Genomic DNA, 14,844 nt, shown 5'->3' with positions numbered 1-14,844 from the left:
TTTAGTATGTTTGTAATTAGGTGTAGTATTAAAAATTATATTAAGTGATACAAGTAAACCATAAGATTTCTGAGCACTAAGATAATTATATACTTCTAAATTCTAGCCATCCTCTCAAAAAAAAAAAAAAAAAAAAATTCGCTGCTCTCCTCTCCCCAACTTCATAGTTTGGTGAACAGTATCACTGTCAGCCCAGTTGTTCAAGCCAAAACCCAGGAAGTCACTACCCCTGATATTTCAATCAATTACCAAGTCCTACTCATCTGCCTCTACACTGCTTCCGGTGACTTTCTAAAATACCAATCAGATTCTCCTGTTCATTTCTCTGTTCAAAATTCTTCAGTGGTTTTTCACACACAAGCTTTTTTGCATAGCAAATACAATCCTACATAATTTAGCTCTATTGCCACTCCCAAAACTTCTTATCTGCCCAGTCTCATCTCTGGCTATTCCTAATTTCAGACTTTATATTCCATCAATTCCAACTTCTGGTAGTACCAGACACATGCCCAGCTGACCTCTCATACCTCTGTGGTTTGAAGCATACTATTTCCTCAGTTGGATGTCTGCCTGATAGTCTCCTATTTATCCTTCAAGTCTCACGTGAAAGGTTACCTTTTCTGTAACTTCATTACTGACTCTCCTTAATAGTCTAAGCTCCTTCCTATAAGTTTCCACTATACACACATCTTTACATACATACACTTTCATTAAAGCAATTAACATATTGCTTTATAGTTAGTTGTTTGCACATCTGCCTCTCTTCTTCAGTGTAGAGTTAGTGTCTTTTTGTCTTTGTATCTACAATGCCATAACACTGCATTTGGCACTAAATAAATATCATTTATTTGTATCACTAAATATTCATTCATTCCACAAATATTTATTAACTACTATGTGCCAAGTCCCATCTCAGGCATTGGGAACACAGTAATGAACAAAGCTCCTGGCCTCATGGAGCTTACTGCTGAAGACAATCAATCAACATTTAAACATATCCTATAATGTATAAGGCTACAGAGTAAAATGGAACAGAGATGAAAATACAGAAAACACAGGGAAGACCATGTTGTAAAGTGAGGAAGACCACTCTGAGGAGTTAACACCTGAGCTGATGCTTAAACTGAGTCAGAGAGACACATAAATTATCAGGGAAAAGAGAAATCCAGGAAAAAGAATGAACACGTGCAAAAGCTCTGAGGCAGGACAATTTTGGCATGGACAAGAAGTAACAGGAAAACAAGTGTGGTATCAGCAGAACAGGAAGGGGTGGAGAGGCTGGGTATGGTGGCTCGCATCTGTAATCCCAGCACTTTGGGAGGCCGAGGCGGGTGGGTCACCTGAGGTCAGGAGTTCAAGGCCAGCCAGGCCAACATGGTGAAACCTCTGCTCTACTAAAAATACGAAAAATTAGTCGGACATGGTGGCACACACCTGTAATCCCAGCTACTTGGGAGGTAGGAGAATCGCTTGAACCTGGGAGGTGGAGGTTGCAGTGAGCTGAGATTGTGCCAATGCACTCCAGCCTGGATGACAGAGTGAGAGCCTGTCTCAAGAGAAAAAAAAAGGGCGGAGAAGTCAGTAAGAGAGCTAAGGGACAGAATGAGTAGTGGCTAGTAGGTTATGTCAAGAGCTTTGGATTTTATTTCAGAGTGCTGGGGAATTATTGGAAGGTTTCAACATGATCTGACTTACTTTTGCTAAAGATCATTCTAGCTAATATGTGAGTACAGGGGAACAAGAGTAGAAGGAAGGAGACCTGTTAGGAAATTATTGCAGCACGTCTAGGGTGGTAGCAGAGAAGGTCATAAGAAGTGGTCAGATTAATCATAGAATCTGAAAGCAAAGCTAACAAAACTTGATGGACTGATGGTATGAGATATGAAAGGAAGAGAGGAGAAACCCTTTCTCTACAAAAAAATACAAAATTTAGTTGGAAATGGTAGCATGTGCCTTACAGTCCCAGCTACTCAGGAGGCTGAGGTGGTGGAACACCTGAATCCAGCAGGTTGAGGTTTCAACCCTATCTCACATAAATAAGTACAAATAAAATAAGATAAATGCTGTTGGAAGACCAAGTAGGACGAACTCAGAGTTTCTACTGGATTAGCAAGATGGGGCTGTTGGTAACACTGGAATGCTTCATGGAACTAGGGAGATAAACATCCCACTGGAACAGTCTAGGAAGCAAGTATGAGGGGAGGAAGACTAATCCAATAGGAAGGTAAAAACTGATGATGTAAATGGGAGATAAATGGGTTAACTGTAATAAAGGCATAGATAAAAAAATTTTAAAACCTGGAACAAAAAGTGAGCAACTATGAGATTAGAAATTCTAACAATACCTGCTTTGTCATACCTTTATTAGAAATGCAAGGGTAGTATTAAGTAGAATATAGTATTTTGCACTCCTCTATTATTCACCACATGTCAATTAAAGCACCTTGAGACTCAGTATTTATACACAAATAAAGGTCACATATTCAAAATCTTCCTTAAAAGCTATTCTTGACTTAGCAAAGTTCAGTATTAAAGCCTGGACAAAATCAGTTCTCCAGTCATTTGAATTCAGTCTAAGGAACACATATTTAAACAAACTCTGCTTCTTTAGCAACAGCCAGTATACAGTTTTAGAGTACTGGCTCACTTTATGGATGTAGCAGCTAATATTTACTGATGAATTTTTATACAGTGCTTAGTGTTCTGATGACGAAACTAGATACAAAGTTATTTTACTTGGTCACTACAGGCTACTTGAAGAATGAGGTCTCCAAGTCAAACAAGATGGGGTTTAACAGGGTACAGTTTTAAAAATAATAGATGGCTCAAAGGTCTACAATGGAAGGTATAATCTACTTTTAGGAAAAGTTTTAACAATATAAAGCTAACAAAAAAAGGGTTTGTTTGTTTTTGTATTTTAATTCAAAAGGACTTTACAATAAACCTAAAAGCAAAAACTAAAAATCTGTATTCTTATTCCAGAGAAAACCACTGATAACATTTTGTTTTGTATGCTTATTGACCTTTTGTGCATTTTCTGTAGTAAAAAAAACCATAAATTTACCTCTTCACAATTTTCAAGTGTATAGCACAGTATTTTAACTACATGCACATTGTTGTACGACAGATCACTAGCACTTTTTCATCTTACATGACTGAAACTCTACACTCACTGAATAATTCGTTTCCTTGGCAACCACCATTCTAGCTTCTGTTTCTATGAGTTTAATTCCTTTAGATACCTCATATTAGTGAAATTATGCAAGTATTCATCTTTTTGTGATTGGGTTATTTCACTTAGCAAAATGTCCTGAAGGTTCAACCAGAGGCAGCATGACAAGAATTTCTTCCTTATAAGGTTGAATGATATTCTGTTTTATGTATATATTGTATTTTCTTTATCCATTCATCCACTGATGGACACTTAGGTTCCACATCTTGATTACTGTGAATAATGCTTCACTGAACATAGGAGTGCAGATGTATCTTTAACATCCTAATCTCATTCCCTCTGAATATATACCCAGTAGTGGGACTGCTGGATTATATAATAGTGCTATTTTTAATTTCAGGAAGAATTTCCATACATTTTCCATAGGAGCTGTGTCACTGTACAATTCCACCAACATTGTGCAAGGGTTCCAATTCCTCTACATCCTTGTCAACACTTGTTATTATTTGTTTCTTCTTTGATGGTGGCCATCTTAACAGGTGTGAGATAATATCTTATCGTGGTTTTGATTTGCATCTCCCTAATGATTAGTTGTATAGAGCATCTTTTCACATGCCTGCTGGTCATGCACATATCTTCTTTGGAGAAATCTCTATTTGGGTTCTGCCCATTTTTTTATTCAGATTATTTGTTAATGAGTTGTCAAGTTCTTTACATATTCTCAATATTAACCCCTTGTCTAATACATGGTTTACAAATATCTTCTCCTATTCCTTAGGCTGTGTTTACACTCTGATGATTGTTTATTTGCTGCATAGAAGATTTTTAAGTTGGATGTTTTTTACTTTTTTAGTTTTTTAAGTTGGATGTACATGTTTTTGCTGCTTTTGCTACTTGTGCTTTTGATGTCGTATCAAGAAACCACTTATAATTCCAATATCATGAAGCTTTTCCCCTGTTTTATTCTAGGACTTTCACAGTCTCAGTTCTTATATTTAATCCATTTTTAATTAAATTTTGTATATGGTAAACCTCATTCTTTTGCATGTGGATATCCAGTTTTCCCAACACAATTTACTGAAGAAACTATCCTTTTTTCCATTGTGTAGTCATGGTACGCTCATCAAAGATCATTTGACTATATGTGTTTATTTCTGGGCTCTCTAGTCTGTGCCATTGGTCTATATGCCTGTTTTTATGCAAATACCACACTGTTTTGATTACTATAGCTTTGTAATACGCTATGGAATCAGGAAGTGTGAGGCCTCCAGCTTTGTTCTTCTTTCTCAAGACTGCTTTGGCTACTCAGGCTCCTTTGAGAGTCCATATGAATTTTAGGATGGTTTTATCTGTTTCTGCAAAAAACGCCATAAGGATTTTGCCAGAGATTGTTCTGACTTTGTAGATTGGACAGTATGGACATTTTAACAATATTAAGTCTTCCAATCCACGACATATTGCATCAATATTCATCAGGAACATTGGTCTTCTTGTACAGATTGAGCAGCCCTAATACGAGAATCCTAAATCCAAAATGCTCCAAAATCCATAACTTTTTGAGCGCTTACAGTGCTCAAAGGTCATACTCAAAGGAAATGCTCATTGGAGCATTCTGAATTTTGGATTTTTGGAGTAGAGATGCTCAACCAGTAGCATTTGTCTGGCTTTAGTTTCAGCATAATAATATCAAAGGTATGTTTTTCCATTTTTTTGTATCTTTATTTCAGCAATGTTTTATAGTTTTCAATGTATGTCTTTCCCCCCTGATTAAGTTTACTCTTATGTATTTTATTCTTTGTGATGCTACTGTAAATGAGATTATTTCCTTAATTGTTAGTGCACAGAAACACAACTGATTTTGGAGAGTTGACTTTGTATCCTGCAACTTGGCTGGATTTGTTTATTAGTTCTTAAAGGTTTTGCTTTTTTTTTTTTTTTTTTTTTTTTAGAATCTTTAAGGTTTTATACATGTAAAACCAAGTCATCTGTGATTAGGGATAACCTTACTTCCTCCTTTCCAATTTGGATGCTTTTTATTTATTTTTCTCGTCTAACTGCTCTAGCTAGGATTTCTATTACAATGTTGAAGAAAGTGATGAGTGGGCATTCTTGCCTTGTTCCTGATCTTAGAGGAAAAACTTCATTTTTCACTAATGATTATGTTAGCTGTGAGCTTTTCACATATTACCTTTACTATGTTGAGATAATTTCCTTCTATTTCTAGACCGTTGAGTGTTTTTATCATAAAAAGTTATGTTTTGTCAATGCTTTTACTGAATCAATTGAAATGATGTGATTTTTGTCCTCAATTGTTAATATGGTATATAATCTATATTTATTGAGTTTCATATGTTGAGCCATCCTTGCATCCCAGAGATAAATTCCACTTGGTCATAGTGTAAGATCCTTTTAATGTGTTACTGAATTCATCTTGCTAGTATTTTGCTGGAGATTTTTACAATATTCATTAGAGATATTGGCCTGTAGTTTTCTTATAGTATCTCTGGCTTTGGTATCAGGGTAATGCTGACCTCATTAAATGAGTCTGGAAGTGTTCCTTCCTCTTCCATTTTTTTGGAAGAATTTAAGAAGAATTGGTGTCAATTCTCCTTTAAATGTCTGGTAGAATTCCCCAATGAAGCTATGTGGTCCTGGGCTTTTCTTTGCTAGGAGATTTTTTATTACTAATGGAATTTCCTTACTGCTTATGGGTCTGCTCAGATTTTCTATTTCTTCATTATTCAGTCTTGGTAAGTTTCTAGAAATCTATCAGTTTCTTTCAGGTTAGCCAATATGTTGGCATATAATTGTTCATAATAGTCATTTATGATCCTTTGTATTTCTGTGGCATCAGTTGCAATGTCTCCTTTTTCATTTCTGACTTTTAGTTGAGGCTACTCTCTCTTTCCTTAGCCTAGCTAAGGGTTTGTCAATTTTACTGATCTTATGGTCTTTTCAAAATGCCAAACTATTAGTTTCTTTAATTTTTTCTATTATTTTCCTATTTTCTATTTTTTTAATTTCTGCTCTATATTATTTCCAAGACCTTCTTTTCTTAAGCTTTGTAAGACTTACCTAAAAGCACAGGTTCCTAAGCCAGTTTTTCCAATTTTTTTCCTGCATTCCATAGTAAGAAAAGCATTTCATATAATAACACAGTAAACAGACTCATACATATACGTGACTTAAAAAAAAAAAGTCCAGGCTGGGCGCAGTAGCTCACACCTGTAATCCCAGCAGTTTGGGAAGCCAAGATGGATGGATCACCTGAGGTCAGGAGTTCAAGGCCAGCCTGGCCAACGTGGTGAAACCCCATTTCTACTGAAAGTACAAAAATTAGCCGGGCATAGTGGCGGGCACCTGTAATCCCAGCTACTTGGAAGGCTGAATCAGGAGAATTGCTTGAACCCGCAAGGCAGAGGCTGCAGTGAGCCGAGATCGTGCCACTGCACTTGAGCCTGGGTAATACAGTGAGACTCCGTCCTTACCTTACACCTTATACAAAAATTGATGCAAGATGGATTAAAGACTTAAATGTTAGACCTAAAACCATAAAAACCCTAGGAGAAAACCTAGGCAATACCATTCAGGACATATGCATGGGCAAGGACTTCCTGACTAAAACACCAGCAATGGCAACAAAAGCCCAAATAGACAAATGGGATCTGATTAAACTAAAGAGCTTCTGCACGGCAAAAGAAACTACCATCACAGTGAACAGGCAACCTACAGAATGGGAGAAAATTTTTGCAATCTACCCATCTGACAAAGGGCTAATATCCAGAATCTACGAAGAACTCAAACAAATTTACAAGAAAGAAACAACCCCATCAAAAAGTGGGCAAATGATATGAACAGACATTTCTCAAAAGAAGACATCTATGCAGCCAACAGACACATGAAAAAATGCTCATCATCACTGGTCATCACAGAAATGCAAATCAAAACCACAATGAGATACCATCTCACACCAGTTAGAATGGCAATCATTAAAAAGTCAGGAAACAATAGATGCTGGGGAGGATGTGGAGAAATAGGAACACTTTTACACTGTTGGTGGGAGCGTAAATTGGTTTAACCATTGTGGAAGACAGTGTGGCGATTCCTCAAGGATCTAGAACTAGAATTACCATTTGCCCCAGCAATCCCATTACTGGGTATATACCCAAAGGACTATAAATCATGCTACTATAAAGACACATGCACACATATGTTTATTGCAGCACTATTCACAATAGCAAAGACTTGGAACCAACCCAAATGTCCATCAATGACAGACTGGATTAAGAGAATGTGGCACATATATACCATGGAATACTATGCAGCTGAAAAAAAGGATGAGTTAATGTCCTTCGCAGGGAAAAGGATGGCTGGAAACCATCATTCTCAGCAAACTATCACAAGGACAGAAAACCAAACACCACATGTTCTCACTCACAGGTAGGAACTGAACAATGACATCACTTGGACGCACAGCGGGGAACATCACACACCAGGGCCTGTCAGGGGGTCGGGGGCTTGGGGAGGGATAGCATTAGGAGAAATACCTAATGTAAATGATGAGTTGATGGGTGCAGCAAACCAACATAGCACATGCATATACCTATGTATCAAACCTGCAGGTTGTGTACATGTACCATAGAACTTAAAGTATAATAATAAAAAAGTCCATACAATACTTACCCTTAATGTAGGCACTACTCTTACTTTTAATCTAGAATTCTTCTTCACCTTTTACAATTTAAGGCTTTTAAAATTCTTATAATTTAAAATCAATTTATTCACTAAGTTGATTTCACCTGAACAAAAGTTTTAAAATACTTTCTAAACAGTATATTCAATGTCAGAAATGCATACAACAGGCATAGAAAACATTTTCTGTTTCAAGTAATTTGTAATTCTGGTTGTAGAGCAAGGAAAAGGGAAAACATGAGTAAAAAATTGGAAGATTCTTTGGCAGTATAAAATCAGAATAATAAAATAATAAAATTAAAAATATACCCAATCCTTTCCACACTTTCAAGGTCTTCCCAGTTCCAATGTCAATCACAAGTACAGTACAACTGGCCCTCCATATCCGTGGGATCCATATCTATGGATTCAACCAACTCACAGATGGAAAACATTCAGTTAAAAAAATTTTACATGTTAAAAAATTCATGTAAAAATATTTTAATTACATGTTAAAAAATATTCAGTTAAAAAAATCTGTACATGTACTGAACATGTATAGATTTTCCTTGTTATTATTCCCTAAACAATAGAGTCTAACAAATATTTACCTAGCATTTATATTGTATTAGGTATTATAAGTAATCTAGAGATGATATAAAGTAAAAAGGAGGATGAACATAGGTCATATACAAATACTGCCATTTTATATCAGAGACTTGAACATCCTCAAACTGCGGTTTCCAAGGAAAGTCTCAGAACCCATTCTCCAGGGATACTGAGAGTCAACTGCATTTGCAATCAAGAAACCAAGAAACGTCCTTCTCTTGGCATGGGAGCTTCACTTTAAAAGAGATTCAATACAAACACAGCACAGAGGCACTTGCGTGCAATATAATAACATAAAAAATTATACTGGGACAGCAGAGAAATGGCTTCATATTTTAAAAACTATAAAATCTGCTAATGAACCACAACTGATTCTGCTGTAGTTTTCTTAATGCATTCTTCCGTAAATGCAGTTGCACTAGTTATTATAATACAATGATATATTTCACACTTGAAAACACAAAATAATTCCTATATCTGCTTGGGGATTCATTTTTACTTCTATTCAAACCAGGTTACACAAAATATATATTACAATTTAAGTTGACATAATAAGACAGTAATTTCTAAAATTAAAGTCTATAGTGAAAGAAATTACTTTATAGGTCTTCTCTTTAACGTATCTGGACTAAAGAGAAATAAGTTTTTAACCCGGGTAGACACTCGTTATTGAGAGACCTTACATAGATAGACCTTACTAAAAGGCATTCAAGAAATTCAATCACTAGTAGAAAGCAGAATGAGAAGTCAAACAGTTCTGTTCAAACCGCCAAACTGTGCCATGTATAAGGTGATGACTCAAGGCCTTCTTCATTGTGAAAGGCTGTCCTCACCCCACATGTAATGCACAGCTGTACTACAACCTCCAGATCACTATTTTTTTTTTTCAGTAGAGTACCTGATTTTTATTGTTTCTTTCTCTTTGCCATCTCTCACTTTTTGCTACTCTAGGCATTTCTATTTCTCTCAACCTAAAGGGCACTACAAATTCCAGAGTGTCTAAATTACATACAAAGTAACAATAAAAGGCTTCTAAATAAGGATCTGAGGTGTTTCCTAATTGAGCAAAGTATATGAACTTAAAAACACAACCTTTATATTTATTTTGGCCACTTACCAGATCTTACTTGCTCACCTGACAAATAACTCACTTGACTATTTTATGTTCAAAATAGTAGCATTTCATTTGATTCTCCCAACAACCCTATGAAGTGGAATTATTACTAGTCCAATTCGACAAATGAGAAAACTGAGGCAACGAGGGTATTAAATTGTGTCCCCCAAGGCCAAGGGACTAGAATATGGCAGAGGATTATCTAGATCCTAACCCAGATACTCTGAGTCCAATGTTTGTGCTCATAAATGCCTGTGGCAATATGAATGTATCAGTGTGGTTAGTACTCCCCACTTAAATATCTTTAACAATCTTATGGGAAAAAAATACAGAAATAACTATATCAATTACTTGATGTCTAGGAGATGAGAAGCCCTATAATTGCCTCCTTTCACCTCTCCAAAAGCTACTCTGAAAGATATAACTGAGGCAGAGAAATGAAAAGCCAAAGGAACACCAATCGGTCAACAAAGCTGATAAGGAAGTTTTCCAGGGTCTAGCCTTATTTAGCATTACGCTGAGCCTATCCTATAGTGGATCCAGACACAGGACTCTCCATTGCCATTTGAAGACTTACTTACCAAGGATGACTTAGGGCTGTTCCTTTTGAGATGTAGTTCTAAATGATCTCTGAATGCCTACCGAATACTTGTATATTTTAGCTTTCAATAAACATTCCTTGAGTAAATGTGGGCTTGGTATTCTAAGCTCTCTGCTGCCATACCAAACTGTAAGCTTGTCTGACTAACAATCATACCTACAGCTCCTTGAAAGCAAGAAATACCTTACCATTTTTAGTTTCTCAATACCCAGCACCATTCCTGGCACATATGGCATTCAATAAGATGTTTGGTAAATAAATGAGCGCAAAAGCAAATGTGCCTGGCACAAAGCAGTATCAATTCAGATGTTTCTCCTTAATTTGAGATTCTGTGTGTGTGTGCATAAAAGGTATGTGCATTCTTGAACAACATTAAGAATTCCTTTGGCCAGGTACAGTGGCTCCTACCTGTAACCCCAGAACTTCTGGGAGGCCAAGGTGGGAGGATCACTTAAGTTCAGAAGTTTGAGACCAGCCTGGGCAACATACCGAGACTCTATCTGTACCAAAAAAAATTTTTTTAATTAGCTGGGTATGGTGGTGCACATCTGTAGTCCTAGCTACTTAGGAGGTTGAGGTAGGAGGATCACCTAAGCCCAGGAGTTTGAGGTTACACTGAACTAAGACCATGCTAATGCACTCCATCCTGGGCAACAGAACAAGACCTTATCTCTTTAAAAAAAAAAAAAAAAAAAAAAAAGATTTGTTATATCTTATCTCTTTGACTCAACTCACTAGCTATTTTCCTACTGAAGCAAACCTTTCTCAATTTGTATATATGATACATATCTATTTATAGAAAGAGACCTTATGTGCAAACTAATGATAACAGCAAAATTAAACCAGAGCCATATTTAAGCCCCCCATCCAACACCTACTTCATTCTTGTAAACCATAATTTCCTGCCACCATCAAAGAAATGATACTCTGTATTTTTACATTACTAGCCCTTTTTACAGATGGGAAATATGTAAACATAATCCAATTATGAGAAATGTTTAAGAGACCTAAGATTATGACTGTTTCTTAGATTATAAACACCTTATATGGGTTGATATGCCCTAATGTGAAAATCTGCAATCCAAAATGCTCCAAAGTCCAAAACTTTCCGAGCACTGACACGACACTCAAAGGAAATGCACATTGGAGCATTCCAGATTTCAGATTTTCAGGTTAGGGATGTTCAACTGTTAAATATAATGCAAATATTCAAAAACAAACAAAAAAATCAAAATCAAAAACACTTCTGGTACCAAGCATTTCAGATAAGGGCTACTCAATCTGTAGCATGTTGGATTTAACAAACTGTACACGGCAATATAATTTAAACTTGTACCCTATCAAATAAGTCAATGAACAAAGCACTGGGTTAAGTGCTTGTATACATCATCTCATTTAACCTTTGTAACAACTCTTCAAGGTGTATATAATTATTATTACCATTTTACAGACAAATAAATGAAGACTCAAGGTTGTACACCTAGCTAGTAAGTATAGAAATCAGAATACACACCCAGCTTTAACTAATACCTGAGTTATTTAGCTACTCACAACTCTATCCCACAGTATACCCTCAACAAAGCAAAAAATTTTCTAAATCGTAACTGCCTAACTCTAACATTGTAATAATACACCATACTTGCTTTTAACTACATCCATCATTCTGAGAAGGAAAACTGATCGCCTCCATAAGCGCCACACCTACTTTCCCACCTTAACCACTGAAATCTTGAATCATATGAGAGCTGTTTATTACTAACATCCTTTTTCTGAAAACCATACTGTGCCCCTCCACTGCCATGAAAAACACTATTGGCACCCACAGCAATGCTCTGTATAAAACTTGTCACAGCTATTAGTGGTAATTATCACTACCTTAGGTGACTCTGGAGTCTCAGAAGACTTGAACACTCTAATGTAAGTTTTAAAGGTTTATGTAAGATCCACCACACCAAATGCTGAGTAAAACCATCTGGAAAAAACAAGGAAATTACATGATTAAATATAGTTAAATGTCTCTCTACACGGAACAGCTATTTGAGAAGATCAATTGTATGCTATTTTTGTTCCAAAAGAGCAAGGTTTGCAGATTTTGTTTATATACCCATAGGCTAAACATCAAAACTGAAGGAACCAAACTGTCCTGTTTTTCTCAACACTCAAAGACAATCAGGCAAGAGAAGTTCATTTACCATGACTTACATATTATTTACATATTTTTTTCCTTTTCCCTTTTTCTGACTTACCTCCATGGCCTCAATGAATTTTGGGCCATACATAAAAGAGAATTATTAAAGTAAAAAGGGGTCATTTCTTCTACTCTCCCTCTGAAAGAAGGAAGGAAACTTGGAGGTTCTTCAGAAACATACCAAGATTTTTACTGGATACATCCCAAGTCTTCCTTCTTCCTCACTCTCTGTATTCAATCAATGGAAAAGTTCCACTGATCTTCACATCTGAGTAACTCTTTAATTTGCCTAGTTGTCCCTATCTCTAATGCCACTACTCCAAGTTAAAACAACACATGCAAATGCCTGGATTACTGAGGCAACCTAACTAACTAGTCTTGGTAACTGCTTTGCTTCTTTCCATTCACTCCTCACCTTCCATCCAAAATGACTTTTTCAAAACCATTAGCTACTCAGATGTCACCCTCCCTAAAGTCTTTCAATGACTTGCCATCGTTTTCATGATAAAATCAACTTAACATGGCTTAGAAGACTCTTCTTTCTAACCTGGCTCCAATCAATTTCTCCAGTCTTACCTTTTGTCACTTCTGTCTTCATATGCTTTATAGCCACATAGCTCTTCTTCCAGATTCTCAAACTCTTCATGTTGGTTCTGTGGATTTGTTTTGCATCTTAGCTACTGGATAATCTCTTCCTTCCCCATGTACTCTGCTTCCCCACAGCCTCCCAGCCATCTTTAACCTCATTCCTACATAACCTTTATGTCTACATCACAGTTCTTTCTCTGAGAAGCCTTACCTAATCATTCTAGGTAAGACTGGGTGCCTCCTTCCGCATACTTCTCCTATTACAGCTCTTACCATTACTTTAGTATAATTACTTCTTTAATTATCCAGTCTTCCTCATTAAACTACATGCTCATTAGAAAAGGGATTATTATGGGTACTTGCCCATCCTTATATCCCCCAACACTGAGCACAGTGCCTAGACACATAGCACAGACTTGACGTTTTTATATTGAATAAATGAGCAAACAAAAATAAAAATTTGGAGGAAAAAATTGAAAGGAACAGATTTAAAAGATATTTTAACCATCAAATATCTCATATCAATAGACATCCTCAAGAAATAAATGGGACTTCTAGATTCTGCTTAGGATGTAGAAAGGTAGAAAGTATGTCATTTTCACCCTTAAAACAAAGTAAAAGATGGATGCTGTGCAAAATCACAAATTTTCTTGAACCCAGCACAAAAGGTAACTTTAAATCTAAGTAACCGATCTAAAATCTAAAGACAGACAGGATTTCGAAGGAAGAGATGGGACATGAGCACTACTTTACCTATAGTAAACACCGGACACCATACAAGCCAACAAGAACTTGGTTAAACAAATTTTTTTAATTACTGCAAGCCAAATGTGGACCTGCAGCTAGGGGAAGCAAACGAAACAAAAAAACCCTCTACCCCACTTAAAGAAGGGGCAGGATCTTTGAAAAAGCCCCATACCTGAGACCCAGAGAAAATGGAAACATCTAGCTAAAACTGAGACTAGAAAAATCCAACACAAAATGTCCTCCCCATCTCCCATCAAAAGCAGGCTAGTAAGTCTCAAACAACATGTAACAGCAATGTACTACAGTCAGGTGTCACGTAATGACAGGGATATGGTCTGAGAAATGCATCATTAGGTGATTTCATTGTGAGAACATCACAGAGTATACTTACACAGACAAAGACAGTATAGCCTGGTACACACCTAGACTATACAGTATAGTATAGTATTGGTCTTAGGCTACTAAACTCTACAGCATGTTACTGTACTGAATACTGCAGGCAACTGTAACACAATGGTAAGTATTTTGTTTATCTAAATATAGAAAGGTACAGTTAAAATATGGTATTATAATCTTAGGGGACCATCATCATATATGCAGTCTGCTGTTGGCCAAAACATTGTTATGTAGCGAATGACTGTTCGTGAGCAAAGAGCTAAAGCATGGAGAAATACCTTCTCTGAGATGCAAGTTCAAAGGGAAGACCTAAAGCTGAGGGTAGAGCAGACATTAAGAAAAACTCTCTGGCAAACTAAATCCTACCCTAAACACGAAGTAATGCTAGAGAAACTTGAAGCCTGTGGTAAATTAAAGGTAACCTAGCAATAACAATCCCCCAACACTCCTTCCCACTATACACACACACATACACACATACACATACACACACGTCTCAGGAAAAGACAAAGCATGTCCATTTCCAGGCATAAATACTATTTAACTGGCTCTCTACACAAAATGTCCAGATTTCAACCAAAAAAAAAAAAAAAAAAAACAGAAAAGAAGCAAAGAAAAAAAACAAAACACAAAACCACACTGGCAAGAGACAAAACAATCAATAGAACCAGATTTGGACACAACCATCATGTTAGAACTATCAAACACAGAATTTATAGGTTAAATGCTCTAACAAAATATGTAGATAACATGCATAC

General features: G+C 36.4%; 1 protein-coding gene across 17 annotated transcripts in view; it reads right to left on the bottom strand.

Moving 5' to 3' along the window:
- R3HCC1L (R3H domain and coiled-coil containing 1 like) overlaps positions 1–14,844 on the bottom strand; it is a 101,878-nt gene that overhangs the window by 39,059 nt on the left and 47,975 nt on the right. For 4 of the 17 annotated variants that reach the window (XM_065521241.1, XM_074002394.1, XM_074002390.1 and 1 more), the window contains exons 3-4: positions 12,043–12,139; positions 10,576–10,667 (exon numbers count right to left, since the gene is read on the bottom strand). The exons of 7 other annotated variants lie outside the window; for them this stretch is intronic. Coding sequence is in view for 2 of the 10 variants with exons in the window: in XM_065521236.1 (XP_065377308.1) it covers positions 1,435–1,546 (112 nt within the window). In the remaining 8 variants the exon portion in view is untranslated. Of the gene's footprint in view, positions 1–1,434; positions 1,547–10,575; positions 10,668–12,042; positions 12,140–14,844 lie in introns of all 17 variants that reach the window. 6 more of the 17 variants (XR_012418048.1, XM_065521236.1, XM_065521238.1 and 3 more) reach the window with 2 other exon arrangements.

This window comes from Macaca fascicularis, chromosome 9 (assembly GCF_037993035.2).
Source record: "Macaca fascicularis isolate 582-1 chromosome 9, T2T-MFA8v1.1".
In the NCBI taxonomy this organism is placed as follows: domain Eukaryota; kingdom Metazoa; phylum Chordata; class Mammalia; order Primates; family Cercopithecidae; genus Macaca; species Macaca fascicularis.
The sequence above is the reverse complement of the archived record's forward strand: the minus strand, read 5'-3'. Positions and strand labels throughout refer to the sequence as shown.